This window comes from Lathyrus oleraceus, chromosome 5 (genome assembly GCF_024323335.1).
Source record: "Lathyrus oleraceus cultivar Zhongwan6 chromosome 5, CAAS_Psat_ZW6_1.0, whole genome shotgun sequence".
NCBI classification, from domain to species: domain Eukaryota; kingdom Viridiplantae; phylum Streptophyta; class Magnoliopsida; order Fabales; family Fabaceae; genus Lathyrus; species Lathyrus oleraceus.
In genome coordinates, this window is record NC_066583.1 from 494,732,349 (window position 1) to 494,752,231 (window position 19,883).

At 38.6% G+C, this 19,883-nt stretch overlaps 1 protein-coding gene and 1 pseudogene across 1 annotated transcript; both read left to right on the forward strand.

The window, feature by feature from the left end:
- Positions 1–694: 694 nt before the first annotated feature.
- LOC127081520 (beta-galactosidase 7-like) lies at positions 695–3,055 on the forward strand (annotated as a pseudogene).
- A 7,539-nt stretch (positions 3,056–10,594) lies between these two features.
- On the forward strand, positions 10,595–12,404 carry LOC127081521 (probable 6-phosphogluconolactonase 4, chloroplastic). The gene is made up of 3 exons (XM_051021770.1): positions 10,595–10,605; positions 11,681–11,816; positions 11,904–12,404. Exons 1-3 carry the CDS (start codon positions 10,595–10,597, stop codon positions 12,402–12,404), a joined length of 648 nt encoding a protein of 215 aa, XP_050877727.1.
- Positions 12,405–19,883: the final 7,479 nt, after the last annotated feature.

The window sequence follows — 19,883 nt, forward strand, 5'->3', positions numbered from 1 at the left end:
CTACTGTTTTTTTTTGTGAAAGTAAAATCAAAATTATAAGTCATTTAAAGGGTTATTTTTTATGTGGAGGATTAGATTCGATATTGTCATATACATATCAAATAGATTATGTTAGCAAACTTTTTTTTGTCTATATAAAATACATGATATAATTAGATCTTCTCGTGTTTTATACCGTTCATTCATCTTATATTTGTATTTATCTTATCCTAAACCATCAACAAACCTTGAATAATTTGTAATCAATATTTTGGAATTATATCTCTTTTACTATATATAAATTATTATAATAGCAAATTTAAATATGCTAATTTAGATATATGCGACAAGCATAATTTTGTTATTCCGTAGTTTTATGTACACTTCGGTTCAAGATTTTTTTGTGTCATTCATTATTTCCATTACTTAAATTAAAAATTAATAATTGTATTTGGATAAACAAAGTTAAATATTTGAAGATTTTTAGAACATATAAGTTGTATTTGACGAGTTCTTACTCACTCCTTGGGTATCTTTTTTTTTCTTGTGACCAACACATATAACATACTTTTTATGAAGAGAAATCTAATTTAGAATATTGATTAGATAGTTCAACACTATTTTTGGGGAACAACCAAACTACATTTTCCTATATAATTCATTTTCTCAATTATAATATTTCAATAAAAAGACGGGAGAATCATACATGTTCAAAATGGGTTTGTTATCTTGTTATAGCATTCTCTTAATGAGTATGATTATGTTGCACTCGTGTTTTGCCATAGAGGTTACTTATGATTCAAAAGCTCTAATTATCAATGGAGAAAGACGTCTTATTTTTTCAGGTGCAATCCATTATCCAAGAAGCACTGTGGAGATGTGGCCCGACCTTATTCAAAAGGCCAAAGATGGTGGCCTTGATGCCATTGAAACTTATATATTTTGGGATCGTCACGAACCTGTTCAACGTGAATATAATTTCTCAGGAAATTTGGATTTTGTCAAAATTTTCAAGCTTATCCAAGAAGCTGGACTATATGCCATTATGAGGATTGGTCCTTATGCATGTGCGGAATGGAACTACGAAGGATTCCCATTGTGGCTTCACAATATTCCTGGGATCGAGCTAAGAACAAATAATGAGGTTTACAAGAAAGAAATGAAGATTTTCACCACAAAGATCGTGAATGTGGCAAAAGAAGCAAATCTGTTTGCATCACAAGGAGGTCCCATTGTTCTAGCTCAAATTGAGAATGAATAAGGAGATATCATGTGGAATTACAAACATGCCGGGAAGGAATACGTTAAATGGTGTGCTCAAATGGCTCTAGCACAAAATATTGGGGTTCCATGGATCATGTGTCAGCAAGGTGATGCTCCCCAACCTATCATCAATACTTGCAATGGATACTACTGTCATAATTTTAAACCTAATAACCCAAAAAGTCCTAAAATGTTCACTGAAAATTGGATTGGTTGGTTCCAAAAATGGGATGAAAGGGTTCCCCATAGAAGTGCTGAAGCTTCAGCTTTCTCAGTTGCACGCTTTTTCCAAAATGGAGGTGTATTAAACAATTACTACATGTACCATGGAGGAACCAACTTTGGCCGCACATCAGGTGGACAATATATAACAACATCTTATGACTATGATGCACCGATTGATGAGTATGGGAATTTGAATCAACCAAAATGGGGACATCTTAAGAAACTTCATGCAGCAATTAAATTGGGTGAAAATGTTCTTACAAATTATATATCAGTAAATGACAAGGATCTTGGCAATGGAATCACACTTACAACATACGCCAATTCCACAAGGATCTTGAGCAATAATGACACTAACAAAGATGCAAATATTGACTTACAAAATGATGGTAAGTACTTTGTTCCTGCCTGGTCTGTCACCATTCTTGATGGATGCAACAAAGAAATTTTCAATACGACAAAAGTTAATAGTCAGACCTCAATAATGGTGAAAAAGAGTGGTGATAATAGTTCTAATGAACTCACTTGGGAATGGAAAATGGAGCCAAAGAAAGACATCATGAATGGAAAGGGAAATATTAAAGCACATCAGCTCTTGGAGCCGAAGGAACTAACCTTGGATGCTAGTGACTATTTATGGTACATGACTAGTGTTGATATCAATGACACTTCAATCTGGAGCAATGCAACTCTCAGTGTGAACACTATGGGGCATACACTTCATGGTTATGTTAATAGGAGGTATATAGGATACCAATTTAGCCAATGGGGAAATAAATTCACTTATGAAAAGAAAGTTTCTTTTAAGAATGGAACAAACATTATAACTTTGCTTAGTGCCACTGTCGGGCTTGCAAATTATGGTGCATGGTTTGACGAGATAAAAACAGGCATACCAGGTGGCCCTGTTCAATTGATTGGAAAAAATAATGTTACTATGGATTTGTCAACCAACCTTTGGTCTTATAAGGTTGGTTTGAATGGTGAGAGGAAACGTTTATATGATTCGCAACAACATCTCAGTGTATCATGGAACACTAATTCACCTCATATTCCTATTGGAAAATCTATGACTTGGTATAAGGCAGAGTTTAAAGCCCCTTTTGGATCAAACCCTATCGTGGTGGACTTCCAAGGCCTAGGTAAAGGACATGCTTGGGTGAATGGATATAGCATTGGTCATTATTGGGCTTCTTGGGTTACAGCTACAAATGGATGCAGTGACACATGCGATTATCGGGGAAAATATGTAAAGGAAAAGTGAAACACTAATTGTGGAAGTCCATCGCAAAGGTGGTATCATGTACCAAGGTCATTCTTGAATGATGACATGAACATATTGGTTTTATTTGAGGAAATAGGTGGTAATCCTCAGAGTGTTCAGTTCCAAACTGTGACAACAGGAATTATTTGTGCTAATGTATATGAAGGCGCACAACTAGAACTATCATGCCAAAGTGGACAAGTAATTTCACAAATCCAAATTGCTAGCTTTGGGAATCCACAAGTCCATTGTGGTTCTTTTAAGAAAGGGCCTTGGGAAGCTACAAATACTCAATCTGTTGTGGAAGCCGCTGTCGCAACCTGAAAAAAGAATGTGAAAAAAGAAATGACAGAAGAGTCGTCACCGTGCGTTATTATCCCAAAGGGGGGAAAGGAAATGCTCGAAGTAAACCTGAAGAAAGAAAGGAAAAGACAAGGTCTCGCAACCAAATATTGGGTTCGGGAGCCGATTATGCGAAAGGAAGGTATTAGCACCCCTACGCATCCGTAGTACTCTACGGGATCCACTCTTGTTGTTCTTGTCTAAAGGGTGTAGGTTTATCTAATGTACTATTTACTAAAAGGGGGGTCAAAAGAAAATGACTCGCACGGATGTCGCATCCACTGCATACGTATCTCATCTGAATATGAGAATCAGAGTCTTCGTAGCTCGGCTACCTAGGGGTTAAAGAGGAGTGTTTTTGGGTGAATGGCGTTACTACGCAATCTACCGGATGCTCGACCTTTGGAGACTTACTCGCCTGTAGTAGAAGGAGTAAACGTGTTCTTAGGAGAAGAAAAATCAATGAGTTGGGGTGTTTTAGGGATGCTCATGCAAAAAGGAAGTCCTAGACGAAGGAACAGTGCTACCTTAATTGACATGCAAACGAGAGACTATACGAAGCCTAGCAACCCTATGGGGAGACGATCAAACCACACAAAACATGTATCTTAAAGTAAACACCGCAACAAGGGGGCTCAAACATACATGGGTAGAGCTTTAGTCAACAGGGGTCATATCAACCTCGACAAACAAGCCATGGAAAGGTAATCAAATGGGCTCTTAACCACTGACATTGAACGTCAGGGTGAGCAGATCAAAAGGATAATGAGGATAAGACCTCATAGCTCTTAACCCTGGACAGGGTGAGCTCATGACAAAAAGTGGGGATTCAGAAAGGTGGAACCCTCTCCACTGACTGACCGGACAAAAGATCTTGGGCTTTTGTTCTGAAGCGTCAACACGTAGTGCGAGCATAAAGAACGACACACTGAATAACGGGGGATTGATTACTAATCCCTTTTATCTGTCAATTGCCTATTCAGGGAGGTCTTTAGCACTGATGCCTCTTCTTGGAGGTCTTTGGGCACAAAAGTAAACAAACAAAATAAAACATTCACTACAACAAACAAGATCTTAGACAGCGCTTTTTTTAGCCTTAGACAGCGCTTTAAAGCGCTGTCTAAACCTCCGCTGCTAAAGGTTTAGACAGCGCTTTTTTAAATCTTAAAAGCGCTGTCTAAGCACCCCCCCCCCCCCCTTAGACAGCGCTTTGGCCAAAAGCGCTTTATAAGACCCTCTTATTTTAAATTTTTTAGGTATACCTTAGACAGCGCTTTTGAAAAGCGCTGTCTAAGCCCCACCCCCTTAGACAGCGCTTTGGCCAAAAGCGCTTTCTAAGACCCTCCTATTTTAATTTTTTTAGGTATACCTTAGACAGCGCTTTTCAAAAAGCGCTGTCTAAGCCCCCCCCCCTTAGACAGCGCTTTTGCCTAAAGCGCTTTCTAATCCCCCCCTTAGACAGCGCTTTTTACAAAAGCGCTGTCTAAGGTATACGAAAAATTTTGAAGCTTTTGTTTTAAACCACATTTTTTCCAGGTTTATAAACCAGAATTTCTACCTGTTTTCAACCAGATTTTGACAGACAATTATCACATTTTATATGTGCCATTTTGGCCTTTTTTCTACCAATTTTTGGCTAACAAATATATATATATACCAATTCAAACCAATTTTGCCTTAAATGTATCAAAATATATACAAATTTATGTACACATTTACAAGTCATTACATATACTACAAATGTACACATTAATTACACAAATTTATGAACAAACATTGAGCTCTATCATGAATTGACACCACTCCTCTTTGATTTCGTCCACTTGATCCTTTGTATAAAATGCACACTTGAATTCCTCAAAGTACTACATAATAATATAACATATTTTGAATTAATTCCAACTATTTAATTATATGAGATATGTGTAAATATAAAAATAACTCATAAGTTAGAAATACATACATCGGTGGGAATCTTTAATCGGCCCAAAGCAAGAGTATCTCGCATAAACCTCAACATGAAATACCCGCAATCTATTTGATTACGTTGTTGAGGACACTACATATGAAAAAAAAATATGGATTATAAATCCTAAGTTTTATCAAGTGTCATCACTAATATAATAAAAAAATGTGGTAATTAAAAATATACCGCCACTTTAATCCATGTAATGGAGTTGGCGCCCCTCCTTGAGGTTTGGATATCTCGTTAGGCCCGAAAAGCTTGTAGGACGCTAATAAAATAAAAATGAAGCAATTAGAACAATTCACATAAACTAAGAAAATTTTTGAACATTCTCACTTACGTGTCAATTAGGACCTTCATATCCGGGTATGTTGTCCAATCATTTCCTAACGAGTCAAGATAATACACAATTTCTCGGATAGGATTGATTGCGAGCAACAACCAATGTCCACTGTAATGATTAGGCAAATGTTAGATGGTAACTTGGAAAATAATTATAATAGATGAATTTAGAATGAAATGCTAACCCAGTATTAAACGGTATAAAAAACAACTTCTCCGCATCTTTATTGTCCATGAGGATCCGAAGAACGTACTCCGTCACGGTATCCGGTCTACTTAAGATTAAAACTAAGTTGACGGTCGCGGGTGCTAAGAATCCGAATGACACGTCCAAACCATTGGGGCGCATCAATTTGTCATACAAAAACCTAATATAAAAACATCATTAACACCTCTTTTGAAACATAAAGTAAACCGGATTAACATAAAGTAAACATCATTAACATAAGTTGTTTAATTAATAAAACAAAGTAGACCGGATTTACCTAATATATGTATTGACAACGTTGACGCCGATTTCTTCATGACTAAAAACTTGCATGAAGTCTTCATTACCAATCATTTGGTCGTAATCAAAGCCGAAAATCCCTACCTCCATATGTAGGGTCCGAACACCTCCGGTCGGTATATCGGTCATCTCTAGAAATGTCCTGAGGCACGACCTATACTTGGTGGTAGTTTTTTTCCTAGCCACGGTCTTCTTAGCACCAGAACTTTTTACCCGTGCGGAGGCGTTGCTAACCTCCTTTTTTTGTTGTGCGGAGGCATTGCTAACCTCATTTTCTTGAAGCTACATGTCATATAAATAGTTAGATCAAATTAAGAATGTAACAACTTCCATGAATATATGTCATATAATTGTATATTACCTCTTTTCTTGAAACCGTGGACTCGGTATGCCGTGGAATCGCATTATCTTTTGATTTGGATTTTGTGGGAGTCTATTTAACATAACCAAGGAAAATATGTAAGTAAAATTTTAAGCATAAATTTTAAACTTTGAATATACACATTAAAGTTAACATAAGTTTTAAGCATACCTCATATCCTACGCATATGAGGTTTGTCGGCCATGCAACAAACGAACCTACTGCTTCGTGCACCGTTGTTGCATCCGAATCATCGCTAGGATATGGTAATGCTGCATTCGGCTCAACTGCAATATCAACTGATACCTTCAAACATCCAGCAGGGAGCTCTCTAGTGTGGAGTAATACTCCGCTAACGTTATGCACATTTCCCTTGCCAACCATCCGATAGTATGGTGACGACAAATACAGCTGACAATGGGAAATGCCCTAAAACCAATAATAACAAGAAATCGTTAATGTGTATATATGTCAAATACATAATTTAAGCAAATAGTTCAATTTAAGACAATTATATGTAATTACCTCTGGAATGTTCGGCTGAAAGGTACAGTTGATACTGTCTTTGTCCGAAGCATCTCTGTATACTGTTGATGCGCTAGCCTCTCTTTCTCTCCTCAATGCATCAAGCTCAGCTTGCATGGCTTCCAATCTTGCATGAAGCTCCCGATTACTAGGAGCCTTTCCTTTTTTAATACTCAGGGAGGTCGGAGTGACTCCAAATCCCTTACCCCTCACCCGACCATAATACTCAGGGACATCTAATGCCCGACTAAGTATGCCCTTAGTATCATCGGGAGATAAAGACTGAGATAGCTCCTCCTGAAAAATCAGATGAATACCGTATACTTGTCAAATATTTGTGTATAAAAATGTTATTCAATTAATGAAAAAATGTTATACTTACACATTTCTGGTATACGTGTAAAACTTCTTCTTGAGGAACTCCAGATTTGCCCACACGGGCTTCCTTCCACAAAACATGTGCAGGAAGAGATGTTTCTGAACTTTCCTCCTTCTGCAGCTACACATTAAGTCATACAATTTGATCAGATAAAACTAATATATGATGAACAAATTTGTTATCGCAATTTATAAATACTTACCATGGATTATTCTAAGCGTCCATATCCGACACGTCCTTTTCGGTACGGATATGCGGGACTTGATGCTCTTTCCCGATTTGTAGCACTTATTCTTTGAAAAACCGGGTCTTGTCTTTTGGATTTGAAAGCTTCCCATTCTTCAGCCGATATCAAACTTTCATATTTTTTAGGAAGCTCCGCATCCACAAAATTACCATCTGCATCCTTAAGGAACTTGGATGATAAAAATGTCCGAAACCCTCTTAGAAGCTTTCCGGCCAATTTCATACAAAAACCTCTTCTTTCTTCTTCGATGTTAAAACATCGTTAAGAAAAACATACAGATTGATAGTTAGTATTGGTAATTGAAAAAACATAATTGATACCGTATAGTTAAGGGCCAAATGATTGTACCTTTATCTCACTCCAAATTTTTTCTTTGGACTCATTCAGCTCTTTGTTTCTCCAATCATCACATGTAATGGGAATTTCATTCCTTCCTCATGTTGGTCATCAACCATGTCTAACCTGTAATAAACCAAGGAAACCATCAAATATCAAATATAACTTATAATCAAAGCAATTGAAAACAAAAAAATAAAGAAATCATGCATTATCAGATATAACTTATAATCAAAGCAATTGAAAACAAAAATATAACGAAATCATGCATTATCAGATATAACTTATAATCAAAGCAATTGAAAACAAAAAAATAAAGAAATCATGCATTATCAGATATAACTTATAATCAAAGCAATTGAAAACAAAAATATAATGAAATCATACATTATCACATATAACTTATAATCAAAACAATTGGAAAAAAAAATAAAGAAACCATGGATAATTTACCTAAGTCACTAACATCTCTTTCTTTTCTTTGTTGGAATATTAATCACTTGTTTCTTAGCAATGCGTACGGATGAATTGATCCAAATTCCCTCATTATGATCGTTTCTTATATATGACTCATCCGGTATAAGATCCTCAACTTCATCATTTCTATTCAACTCATTCCGTCTAATGCATGACTCATTCTCAACATCAATATCACATTGATCGACACCGCTATCATCAGTCACTTTGTTAGAGAAAAGCACTATAGACCATTTTGTACTCTTCGGGTCATTCACATAGAACACTTGTTTAGCTTGAGATGCTAGAATAAAAGGTTCATCTTTGTACCCCACCCTAGTAAGATCAACTTGCAAAAATCCAGACTTATCCATTCGTATGCCACTACTATTCACCCACTTGCAACCAAAGATGGGAATCTGAAACTTCTCGTAATCAAACACCCAAATGTGCTCAATAACTCCAAAATATGACAAATTTGCATATTTGGGGTTTAAGTCCTTCATACTTGATATATGCATTGCTTCAGCTAGCACGGTGACACCACTATTTTGCATAGTACTCTTATCATCTTGTTCTTTGGTATAAAATGTGTATCCATTAATTGAATATGCGCTATGAGAAAACACATGCAAACTTGGACCATATGCCAAACATCTCAACCTTTCTGTTACCGAAGAAGGATCTGAAGAGCGCTTCAAATAAATATGATCCTTCAACCATTGTATGAAACTTTGATTGTGCTCTATAACTATCCAATTTTCATTTCTGTTCGGATTTAACCTTCGGAGTACATCCTTGTGCATTTCAACATATGGCTCAACCTCATTATTATTGTGCAGAACATACAAATGAACTTGATCCCGTTCATCCCTTGATATTGTCACAATTTTATTCCCAATTAATTTTTTACCTTCCATTTTGTCGAAAATCTGAGCTCTGGGGAGTCCAATCGATTGAACGTTAGACAAATATTCAGTACAAAACTCAACAGCTTCTTCAACAATGTATCGTTCAACAATACAACCCTCTGGTCGACTTCGGGATTTCACGTACCCTTTTAATATTTTCATATACCGTTCAGCAGGGTACATCCATCTCATATAAGCTGGTCCACACAACTGTGTCTCTTTCACAAGATGAACAACTAAATGAACCATTATGTCAAAAAAAGACGGAGGAAAATACATTTCAAGCTCACACAAGGTAATTACAATCTCTTTTTGTAGTGTTGGTAAGATCTCGGGATCGATCACCTTACTACAAATTGACCTAAAGAAAAAACACAATTTAGTTATGGCACTTCTTACTTTTTCTGGCAAAATAGAACGTATACCTATCGGTAGAAAATGTTCCATTATAACATGGCAATCATGTGTCTTCAAATTCTTCAACTTGAGGTCTTTCATAGAAACAAGTCTTCTGATATCAGATGAGTATCCTTCTGGAACCTTAACTTCACTCAGAGACTTACACAAATTTTTTTTCTCCTTTCTAGATAAAGTAAAAGCAGCAGGTGGTAGATATGTTCGTCTTCCTTTCTTCACGGGTGCTAATTCAGTTCTCATTCCCATTTTTAACATGTCCTCCCTTGCTTTAAGGCCATCCTTAGACTTGCCTTTTATATTGAGTAATGTACCGATAACACTTTCAAATACGTTTTTTTCAATATGCATAACATCGAGAAAATGTCTCACGTACAAAGACTTCCAATATGGCAATTCAAAAAATATCGACCTTTTCTTCCACCCACCTTTCACAATCTTATGTGCAAAAGGCTTGCCAAACTCAGTACGCACATCTTTCACCTTTTCAAAAACTTGTTCACCTGACAATGCGGGTGGAGCTCTACGATGTTCGGTGTCTCCATTGAATGCTTTTCTCCACCCACGGTAGTGATGTTTAGAATGTAAGAATCTACGATGACCGAGAAACACATTCTTCTGGCAAAGTTCCAATCGAATCGTATCGGTTCCGTCTTCACAAACAGGACACGCACGTTGACCTTTAATGCTATACCCAGATAGATTCCCGTATGCTGGAAAATCATTAATTGTGCCAAACAACATCGCCCTCAAATTGAAACTTTCTTTCCTATATCCATCATAAACCTCCACACCGTTCTCCCACAAAATCTTTAAATCTTCGATCAGAGGTGTCAAGTATACGTCTATGTCATTCCCTAGTTGTTTAGGCCCAGAGATTAACATAGATAACATCATGTACTTACGCTTCATACATAGCCACGGAGGTAGGTTATAAATCATAAGAATCACAGGCCATGTGGTATGTGAGATACTTTGAAGACCATGTGGGTTCATTCCATCAGTAGATAATGCCAATCGAAGGTTTCTTGCTTCTGATCCAAACTCAGGATAATCATTATCAATCTTCGACCACTATGGTGAATCAGTCGGATGCCGATACTTTCCATCAATAATTCTTTCATCTGCATGCCAAGTAAGATGTCTTGCATCGGTTTCACTACGAAACATGCGCCTAAATCTCGGAATTATCGGAAAATACCATAAGACTTTTGCGGGAGATAATCTTTTCTTATATCGAGACAAACCGCATTTAGGGCACTCAGTTAACATTGCATATTCGTTACGAAACAAAATGCAATCGTTAGGACAAGCATGTATCTTATCATAGCTCATGCCAATAGAGCACAACATTTTTTTTGCCTCATAGGTTCGATTAGGAAGAACATTATCATCTGGTAGCATTTCTCTCATAAGGGCCAACAACTCTGTGAAACTTTTATCCGACCATCCATTGCCCGCCTTTAAGTTGTACAACTTTAATACCGCAGAAAGTCTTGAGAATTTAGTGCAACCTTTGTACAACGGTTTCTCTGCATCGCTTACCATCCTCTCAAACATTTCAGGACAATCATGAAGATCTTCTTCCAGTGCTTCTACAATCTCTTCAACTCGATCACAATCGTATGTTTCCGTGTCTTTGTCGTATGAAGCATAGGTCGTATTACTTTTTCCACTCGATTCAACATTCTCGTTAATTTTCTCACCATGAAATATCCAACACTGATAACTTTGATCAATTCCATGCCTCAGCAAATGCGATTTTAATCCATGTGCGTCAACCTTACCAATATAACAACAACACAAGCAAGGACAATGCATTCGTCTGGGGTTTTTCAGCGTGTTGAACAGCATACTTAACGAATTCCGCAACCCCACTCTCGTACTCTTTGGTCATTCGATCGGCACAGATCCATGTTTTATCCATGGTTTTCCTACTTATTAAAGTAAACAATTAATCCAGACGAAAATACATAACTAAGGTAGTATCTTTGAATATCCTAACAATTATAAAGTTCAATTCATTTTAAACTTCAAAAACCTATAGGTGAGTATTATCAATGTAAAATTTGTCTCTCTAATCTTGAATATAAGCAAATTAAATCGAGCAATTTAGGAACATTAAGCGCTTTGTCAAAAAAAATTGTATGTTTCGATTTCAGGAAATTGGTTGATTCGCCATATGCTGAAACCATAGATTGGTCAAAATGGCATGTTTTCTGGGTTGACGAGAGGGTTGTCCCAAAGGATAACTTAGAAAGTAATTATAAGCTTGCCAATGATGGATTTCTCTCCAAGGTAGTTAATTCATGTGCTTTGTTTATTACAATATCATAGGTGTTAAGTTTAATGATGTCTCTTATTCTAATCACATTCTTCTGTTAGGTGCCAATTCCCCCTCTCAATGTTTATTCTATTGATGATTCCCTACCACCTGATGGAGCAGCAGATGTTTATGAGACAACCCTTAGACGCTTGGTTACTAGCAATGTGATAGCCACATCAACCAATGGGTTACCAAAATTTGATCTCATGCTTCTAGGTATGGGTCCGGATGGACATGTTGCATCTTTATTCCCGGGTCATCCTCTTCTCAATGAGGATCAGAAATGGAATTCTTTCCTCAATGACTCACCAAAACAACCACCAGAGAGAATCACTTTCACATTTCCAGTGATCAATGCTTCTTCCAATGTAGCAATGGTGGTTACCAGAGAATTCACAACAAGTTCAAAAGATGGAAGAAGAGGAAGAGCATTAGAGCAGAACGTACCGTATTCAAGTGATCTCCTTGCGCTGCAACCTTCGATTCAACGTTCGCAAGAGCAAACCCCCACTTCGAAGGATCTCCTTGCGCTGCAACCTTCGATTCAACGTTTGGCTTGATTGGAGCTTAGGGTTAGGTTTCAAGAGGAATTTATGGCGTTTTGTGGTTTAGCTAGAGAAGAGGAACTGATAGGGTTTCAACGTTCGCAGGAGGGAAAACAAAAGAACAGAGAACGAAAATTGAAATGGAGTCTGAAATTTTATTTTAATTAGACCTTAGACAGCGCTTTTGTGGAAAGCGCTTTCTAAGGTATGCCTTAGACAGCGCTTTCCAAAAGCGCTTTCTAAACCCCCCCTTAGACAGCGCTTTTGGTTTTAATTTTTTTTTAATTTAAAGACTTTAGACAGCGCTTTATCAAAAGCGCTGACTAAGGTCTATATTTAAAAGCGCTTTCATTATTTTTTTGGAACATTTTCCGTGTTTTATTTTAATTTTAACCTTAGACAGCGCTTTCTTTTAAAAGCGCTGTCTAAGATGCGCTGTTAAAAGTCATTTTTGGCGTGGTGATTGCCTCCTATTGAGGTCTTCCAGCTAGGAAAGCGGTAAAATGCGGGAAAGGTAAAGGGATCAAGAGATCTACCACAAGGATAAAGATCCAAAGTAATAACAGCTAAAGAAGCAAGAAACCCAGAGATCTCTCAAACTAGCACCATCAAAGAAAGCGAGTCAGTACAGGTAATTAGAATAAACCTCCAGGTGGTATCCCACAAATAAAGTGGAATGCCAAGCAAGCTATCCTTTCAGGAGTCATGTGAGCCCTCACAAAAAAACTCAACAAACAGGTTAGAGAAACAAGATAGGGTAATCCAGAGTTGCCCCAAATCAAAATGTAACCACATGAATCATACCATTAAAATTCACAAAAAGAGCTCATAAAAAGCAACCAAGTGTAGGAGGCCTAAACCTCTTGTCAAACACATGCATCAAAAGGGTATCAAAATTCAAAGTCAGGGGCAAGGATCCACACATCAAGACATGATATACATACTAAAACATGTACCCACATGCAAAACCTAACGATAATACCTCATACATTCAGAGCATTCAAATTGAAAGCATAGAGTAATGGAAATAGGGCAAACCTGATTGGAGAGATCGAATGAAATTGAATTGCCTGGTTGGGTTTGCAGAGCAATCTGAGGGTTTATATGAGATGGAATTGGCTCTTTGCAGATGAGTTCCTTTCAGTCTCTAGAGGTTGCTCTGAACTCTGTTAGCTCTTCTCTCACTATCTTTTTCCCCCAGGGTTTTCTTGGGAGATGGAAGTCTAGAATTTATAACCTGATTTTTGTGACTTTGTGGGCTCAAAAGAGAGAGGTCCAAGTCCAAGATTTTTTCTGTTATATTTTATTTATTTATTTATTTTTTATTATTTATTTTTTCGTTTTTCGTTTTTCGTTTTTCTTTTTTTTTCTTTTTTTTCCAAAACGTGTGGGCTTCGCCTAGCGAGTATGACAGTTCAAGAAATTCCTCTGAGCGTAGGTGATTCTGGTGGCTTTTCTTGGGACTCGCTAGGCGATCCATTCTGCTCGCCTAGCGAGCATGACAACTCATGAACAAACTTTTGCTCCTTCAAGATTAACATTTTGACTGATGAATAGACCCCATTTGAACATGTTGGAAGTATCTCAAGCCATTCCCTTGTGTTGACTGATCACCCAGATAGGACCCACAAAGTGTCTTGGATGATATTCAAGCTTCTTGGATCTAATTACGATTGACATGATAAAATGCTATATGAAATGTTAAATGACCTAAAAATGAATGCATGAATGAGGGGGTTAAATTTTGGGGTATTACAGCTGCCCCTATTCAATCAACTGGAGACCCGGAAAGAAGATAGCAGCGGCTTTCGCACTTTCGAGGTATCAAGGAATTGAATACAATAAACCTGAAAATTTACACTGAAGTGAAGTGAAGTAACAATGCCTGTCAGAATCGGCAAAGAGGTGGTCTTGAAAGAAGAATCTGTCTGGTACGGTGAGAGTCAGTCTGAATACCGAAAAAGAATGTTAACCTGGATACCAAAATAAATGGTAACACAGAAATAACCATGGCCTGAATGCCGCTCATCAGTCTGAATACTGGAAATGACTTCGATCTGAACATCGGAAGATATGAAATTATTAATATCGGTCTGAACATCGAGAGGCTGGCCTGAATGCCACAAGTTGCGTCGACCTGAATGTCGGAAACTTCTTCGATCTGAACATCGGAAAACTGGCCTGAATGCCACTTCGATCTGAATATCAGAAAATTGGCCTGAATGCCACTTCGATCTGAATATCGGAAAATTGGCCTGAATGCCACAAGTTGCATCGACCTGAATGTCGGAAACTTCTTTGATCTTAACATTGGAAAACTGGCCTGAACGCTACTTCGGTCTGAATACCGAAAACTGACCTGAATGCCACTTCGATCTGAATATCGGAAAATTGGCCTAAATGCCACAAGTTGCATCGACCTGAACGTCGGAAACTTCTTCGATCTGAACATCGGAAAACTGGCCTGAACGCCACTTCGGTCTGAATACCAGAAACTGGCCTGAATGCCACTTCGGTCTGAATACCAGAAATTGGCCTGAATACCACTTCGGTCTGAATACCGGAAATTGGCCTGAATGCCACAAGTTGCATCGACCTGAATGTCAGAAACTTCTTCGATCTGAACATCGGAAAACTGGCCTGAACGCCACTTCGGTCTGAATACCGGAAAAACTTCATGCCTGTCAGCATCGGCAGAAATAGGGAAAGATAATAGAGGCGGCGCATGGGCCAATGACACTTGCTGGGGATAATAAAGGTAAGTCATGAACAATCTTCAGTCTGAGTACTGGAAACAACTTCTGGCTTATCACTTGGGATACCGAGAATGTTTTATGCTTACATGCGTATGTTTGAATTTTTCAATGGCGTAATGCTCCATGAAAATGGAAATGCTACGCGATTTGGGAGGATGCAATGCAATATGATTCTACATGCAGGGATGCGAAATGCTGGATAGAACGCCAAGCCGAGGCAAGGGAATCTACTGGGGAAATGATCACCATCTTCTGGACCCTGACAAGGCTATTGGAGATGCACAACGCAAAGAACTCTGTGGGGAAGTGACCTGCCACCCGGTGTTCTAGCAATGACAAAATATCGAGACTCTGACTGGGGAGAGAACGACACCGAAAGCTCGCTGCGGACGAAGGCGACAGTGGTTCTGGAAACCATGATCTGCGAGAGATGACTCAGCAGGGGAAGCAAACACCGATACGGTACCGAGGTTCTGCTTCAAGGAAAGATACCATGGATCTGGCGTCGAGATCATCGATCTGGCATCGAACCCTGAGGAGCAACCGCTTCTGCTGGGAAGATACAGTCTGGCACTATCAACTCCGCTGAGGATATACAATCTGGCACTGTCAACTCTACTGGGGAGTGTAGTCTGGCACTGTCGACTCTACAAGGGAATGTAGTCTGGCACTGTTGACTCTACTGGGGAGTGTATAATCTGAAACAACCGCTTGGGGGGAGGTACAGTGGTGAGAACCTGCTGGGGATTGAAGAATCCAACGCTCTGATCAGCTCTGCAGGGATAAGATACCGAATTCCAACTGTTGGGGAAAAACATATGCGATCATCTGCTGGGTACCTTAAGGAAATGCCTGAGTCTACCTGCTCTGAATAGACGATCCAAAGCACTTAAAATTTATAGCAATTTTAAATGTTTATTAAGCATGTACCTGTAAAGCTCTTATGTGTCATGATGCAATGTTTATCAAAAATTCAAACGTCATTTTTGCAAACAAAATAGAAAAATGAAAATGAAAACAGAGATATACTGAATAACATGATTTTATTGATTGAACGGCCTCTGAATAGGCATTTACATCAGGAAGCAATTCCTAGAAAGAGGTAATCGCACAAAAGATAAAAACAGAAATTAATCTAATGGCAATGTGAAATGGATTTCTATCGGGTTCCAATTCTGCTATGACTCGCTCGTCTTCAAGATCCTCCAGATGATCAGCTTTCTGAAAAAGATGATTGGACTGTTTCCTATCCTTTGGAAGTTTCCGATTATCAACATGGGATGAGATTCAGAACTACTCAGAATGCAGTCATTCGCTTAATCCCTAACTTTTTCCTGGATCGCCCTTTTCGGGTTTTCAATCCACCGGGATACCCATTTTTGCCTAAGTTGCCCTTTCAGGTTGTCAACTTACCGGGTGTACAATCTTTTCATTTTTTAATCCCTAATTTTTGCCCGAACCTTTTCATTTTCTTGGTTCGCCGGGATGCCCATTTTTGCCTGGACTATTCTTTTTACTGTCCAGCGGGTCTATTTTATGCAAAGTATTTTTTAATTGCGTCTGAGTTCACAGGGGAAGTGAAGTTTTCACCATCCATAGTTGCAAGCATTAAGGCCCCACCATCAAAAACCTTGGTGACAATATACGGTCCATCATAGTTAGGAGTCCACTTGCCCCTGTGATCTGTTTGAGGAGGAAGGATCCTTTTCAACACCAAATCTCCGACCTGGAAACATCGAGGACGCACTTTCTGATCAAAGGCTCTCTTCATCCGACTCTGATACAACTGCCCATGACAAATGGCTACCATTCGCTTATCTTCGATAAGACTCAACTCATTGAACCTTGTCTGAATCCATTCAGCTCCGTCTAACTTGACATCCAACATGACTCTTAGAGAAGGAATCTCCACTTCAACAGGTAGGACTGCTTCCATACCATACACAAGGGAGTAAGGGGTTGCCCCGATCGATGTACGTACTGAAGTACGGTACCCATGCAAGGCGAAGGGTAGCATCTCATGCCAATCTCTGTACGTGACGACCATCTTCTGCACAATCTTCTTTATGTTCTTATTTGCCGCCTCAACAGCGCCGTTCATCTTAGGGCGATAAGGGGAAGAATTGTGATGCTGAATGTTGAAGTTCTGGCACAAATCCTTCATCATTTTGTTATTGAGATTAGAACCGTTATCAGTAATGATTCTTTCAGGAATCCCATAACGACAAATGATTTCTTTCTTAATGAATCGGGCAACCACATGTCTGGTGACATTCGCGAATGATGTTGCTTCGACCCACTTGGTGAAATAGTCGATGGCAACAAGGATGAAGCGATGCCCATTGGAGGCGGTCGGCTCAACCTTTCCAATCATATCGATGCCTGTAAGACCCCAATTTTGACCCTAAGATCCCTCATGGCATCATAACATTGCATTTGCATTGCCTCAAGGATCTTTAGCATCTTGGTTCCCTTTGCCTTTGGGTGGGACTCCTTGTGATTGGTTTGAGATCACCAAGCATGCTTGAATTATACATCATTGTTTCTCTTACTTTTGTTTACTAACCAAAAGCACAAAAATGTGTCACTAACATCTTTTGTTTGAAGCTTGAGTATCATCCAAGACACTTTGTGGGTTCTATTTAGATGATCAGTCAACACAAGGGAATGGCTTGAGATACTTCCAACAGGTTCAAATGGGGTCTATTCGTCAGTCAAAACGTTAATCTTGAAGGAGCAAAAGTTTGTTCATGAGCTGTCATACTCGCTAGGCGAGCAGAATGGGTCGCCTAGCGAGTCCCAAGAAAAGCCACCAGAATCACCTACGCTCAGAGGAATTTCTTGAACTGTCATGCTCGCTAGGCGAAGCCCACGTGTTAAAAAAACGAAAAATGAAAATAAAAAAAAATGAAAAAAAGAAAACGAAAAAAAAAAGAAAAACGAAAAATAAATAAATAAATAAATAAAATATAACAAAAAAAATTTGGACTTGGGCCTCTCTCGTTTGAGCCCACAGGTCCACAAAATCAGGTTATAAATTCAGAGTTTCAGCGAAACAAAATTTCATTCTATTCCTATTACCCTGGCAGGGAAAAAGATAGTGAGAGAAGAGCTAACAGAGTTCAGAGCAACCTCTAGAGACTGAAGGGAACTCATCGGCAAAGAACCAATTCCCTCTCATATAAACTCTAAGAGTGTTTTGCAAACCCAACCAGGCAATTCAATTTCATTCGATCTCTCCAATCAGGTTTGCCTTATTCCCATTACTTTATGCTTTTAATTTGAATGCTCTGAATGTATGAGGTATTATGGGTGAATTTGATACCCTTTTGATGCATGTGTTTAACAAGAGGTTTAGGCCTCCTACCCTTGGTTGCTTTTTGTGAGCTTTTTGTGAATTTTAATGGCATGATTCATGTGGTTACATTTTGATTTGGGGGCAACTCTTGATTACCCTATCTTGTTTCTCTAACATGTTTGTTGAGTTTTGTTTTGTGAGGGCTCATATGACTCTTGCAGAGATGGCTTGCCTGGTGTTCCACTTTATTTGTGGGATACCACCTGGAGGTTTATTCCGATTACCTGTACTGACTCACTTTCTTTCATGGTGTTAGCTTGGAAGGATCTCTGGGGTTCTCGTTCCTTTAATTGCTGTTACCTCGGATCTTCATCCGTGTGGTACTTTTACATTTTTTTCGCATTTTACCGCTTTCTTAGCTGGAAGACCTCGATAGGAGGCAATGTTTTTGTGTGTTTACTTTATGCAGGTTCCTTCGTCCAGGACTCCTTTTGCATGAGCGTTCCTAAAACGCAACCAAACCTATTGATTTTTCTTCTCCTAAGAACACGTTTACTCCTTCTACTATAGGTGAGTAAGTCTCCAAAGGTCGAGCATCCGGTAGATTGCGTAGTAACGTCGTTCGCCCCAAATCCAAACCCTTAACCCTGTAGTTAGTCAAACTACGTTTTACTCTGATTTTCATCCCAGATGAGATACGTAGGCATAAGACGCGATGTCTTAGCGAGCACACTCCTCTTTAACCTATAGGTAACCGAGCTACGAAGACTCTGATTCTTAGATTCAGATGAGATACGTATGCAGTGGATGCGACATCCGTGCGAGTCATTTTCTTTTGACCCTTCTTTTAGTAAGTAGTACATTAGATAAACATACATGCTTTCCTCATCCCTTCAATCATGTTTGCATAAATAAATTAAAAAAAAAACAATAACCTTTGCAACGAATATGAAAAGGGCTCCCTAGGAGTACCTAGGATGCTTTGGGTGCTGATCGGTCACCATTTTACTTGATTTTCATCATGTTCTCGGCCAAAATTCATCAATGTGGTAACCCTTTATTTTGAGTTTTAGTGTTTGAATTTTAAGTATTTCATATTTGAGTAGTTTTATGTTTATTTTGCTTTTTGTGTTAATTTAAGTTTTTAGATGCGTTTGATGTCGTTTCCATGGTATTGTGCATGTTTCAGAAGTAGTTGAAGAGTCGGAAGTGCCAAGGCAACAATGGAAGAGTGAAAGAAAAAAAATAAAAAAATAGAATAAAAATCCTGGAGCCAAACACGGCCCGTGTCTCCTGACACGGCCCGTGCTGCAAGAAGAACTTCTTCCCATACAAAAACCAGAGAGCCAACACGGCCGGCCGTGTTGCTTGGCACGGCCCGTGTTGGCTAGCGCGCTGAATTTTTCTGATTTTCTATTTTCACTCATGAAGTGATCCCGA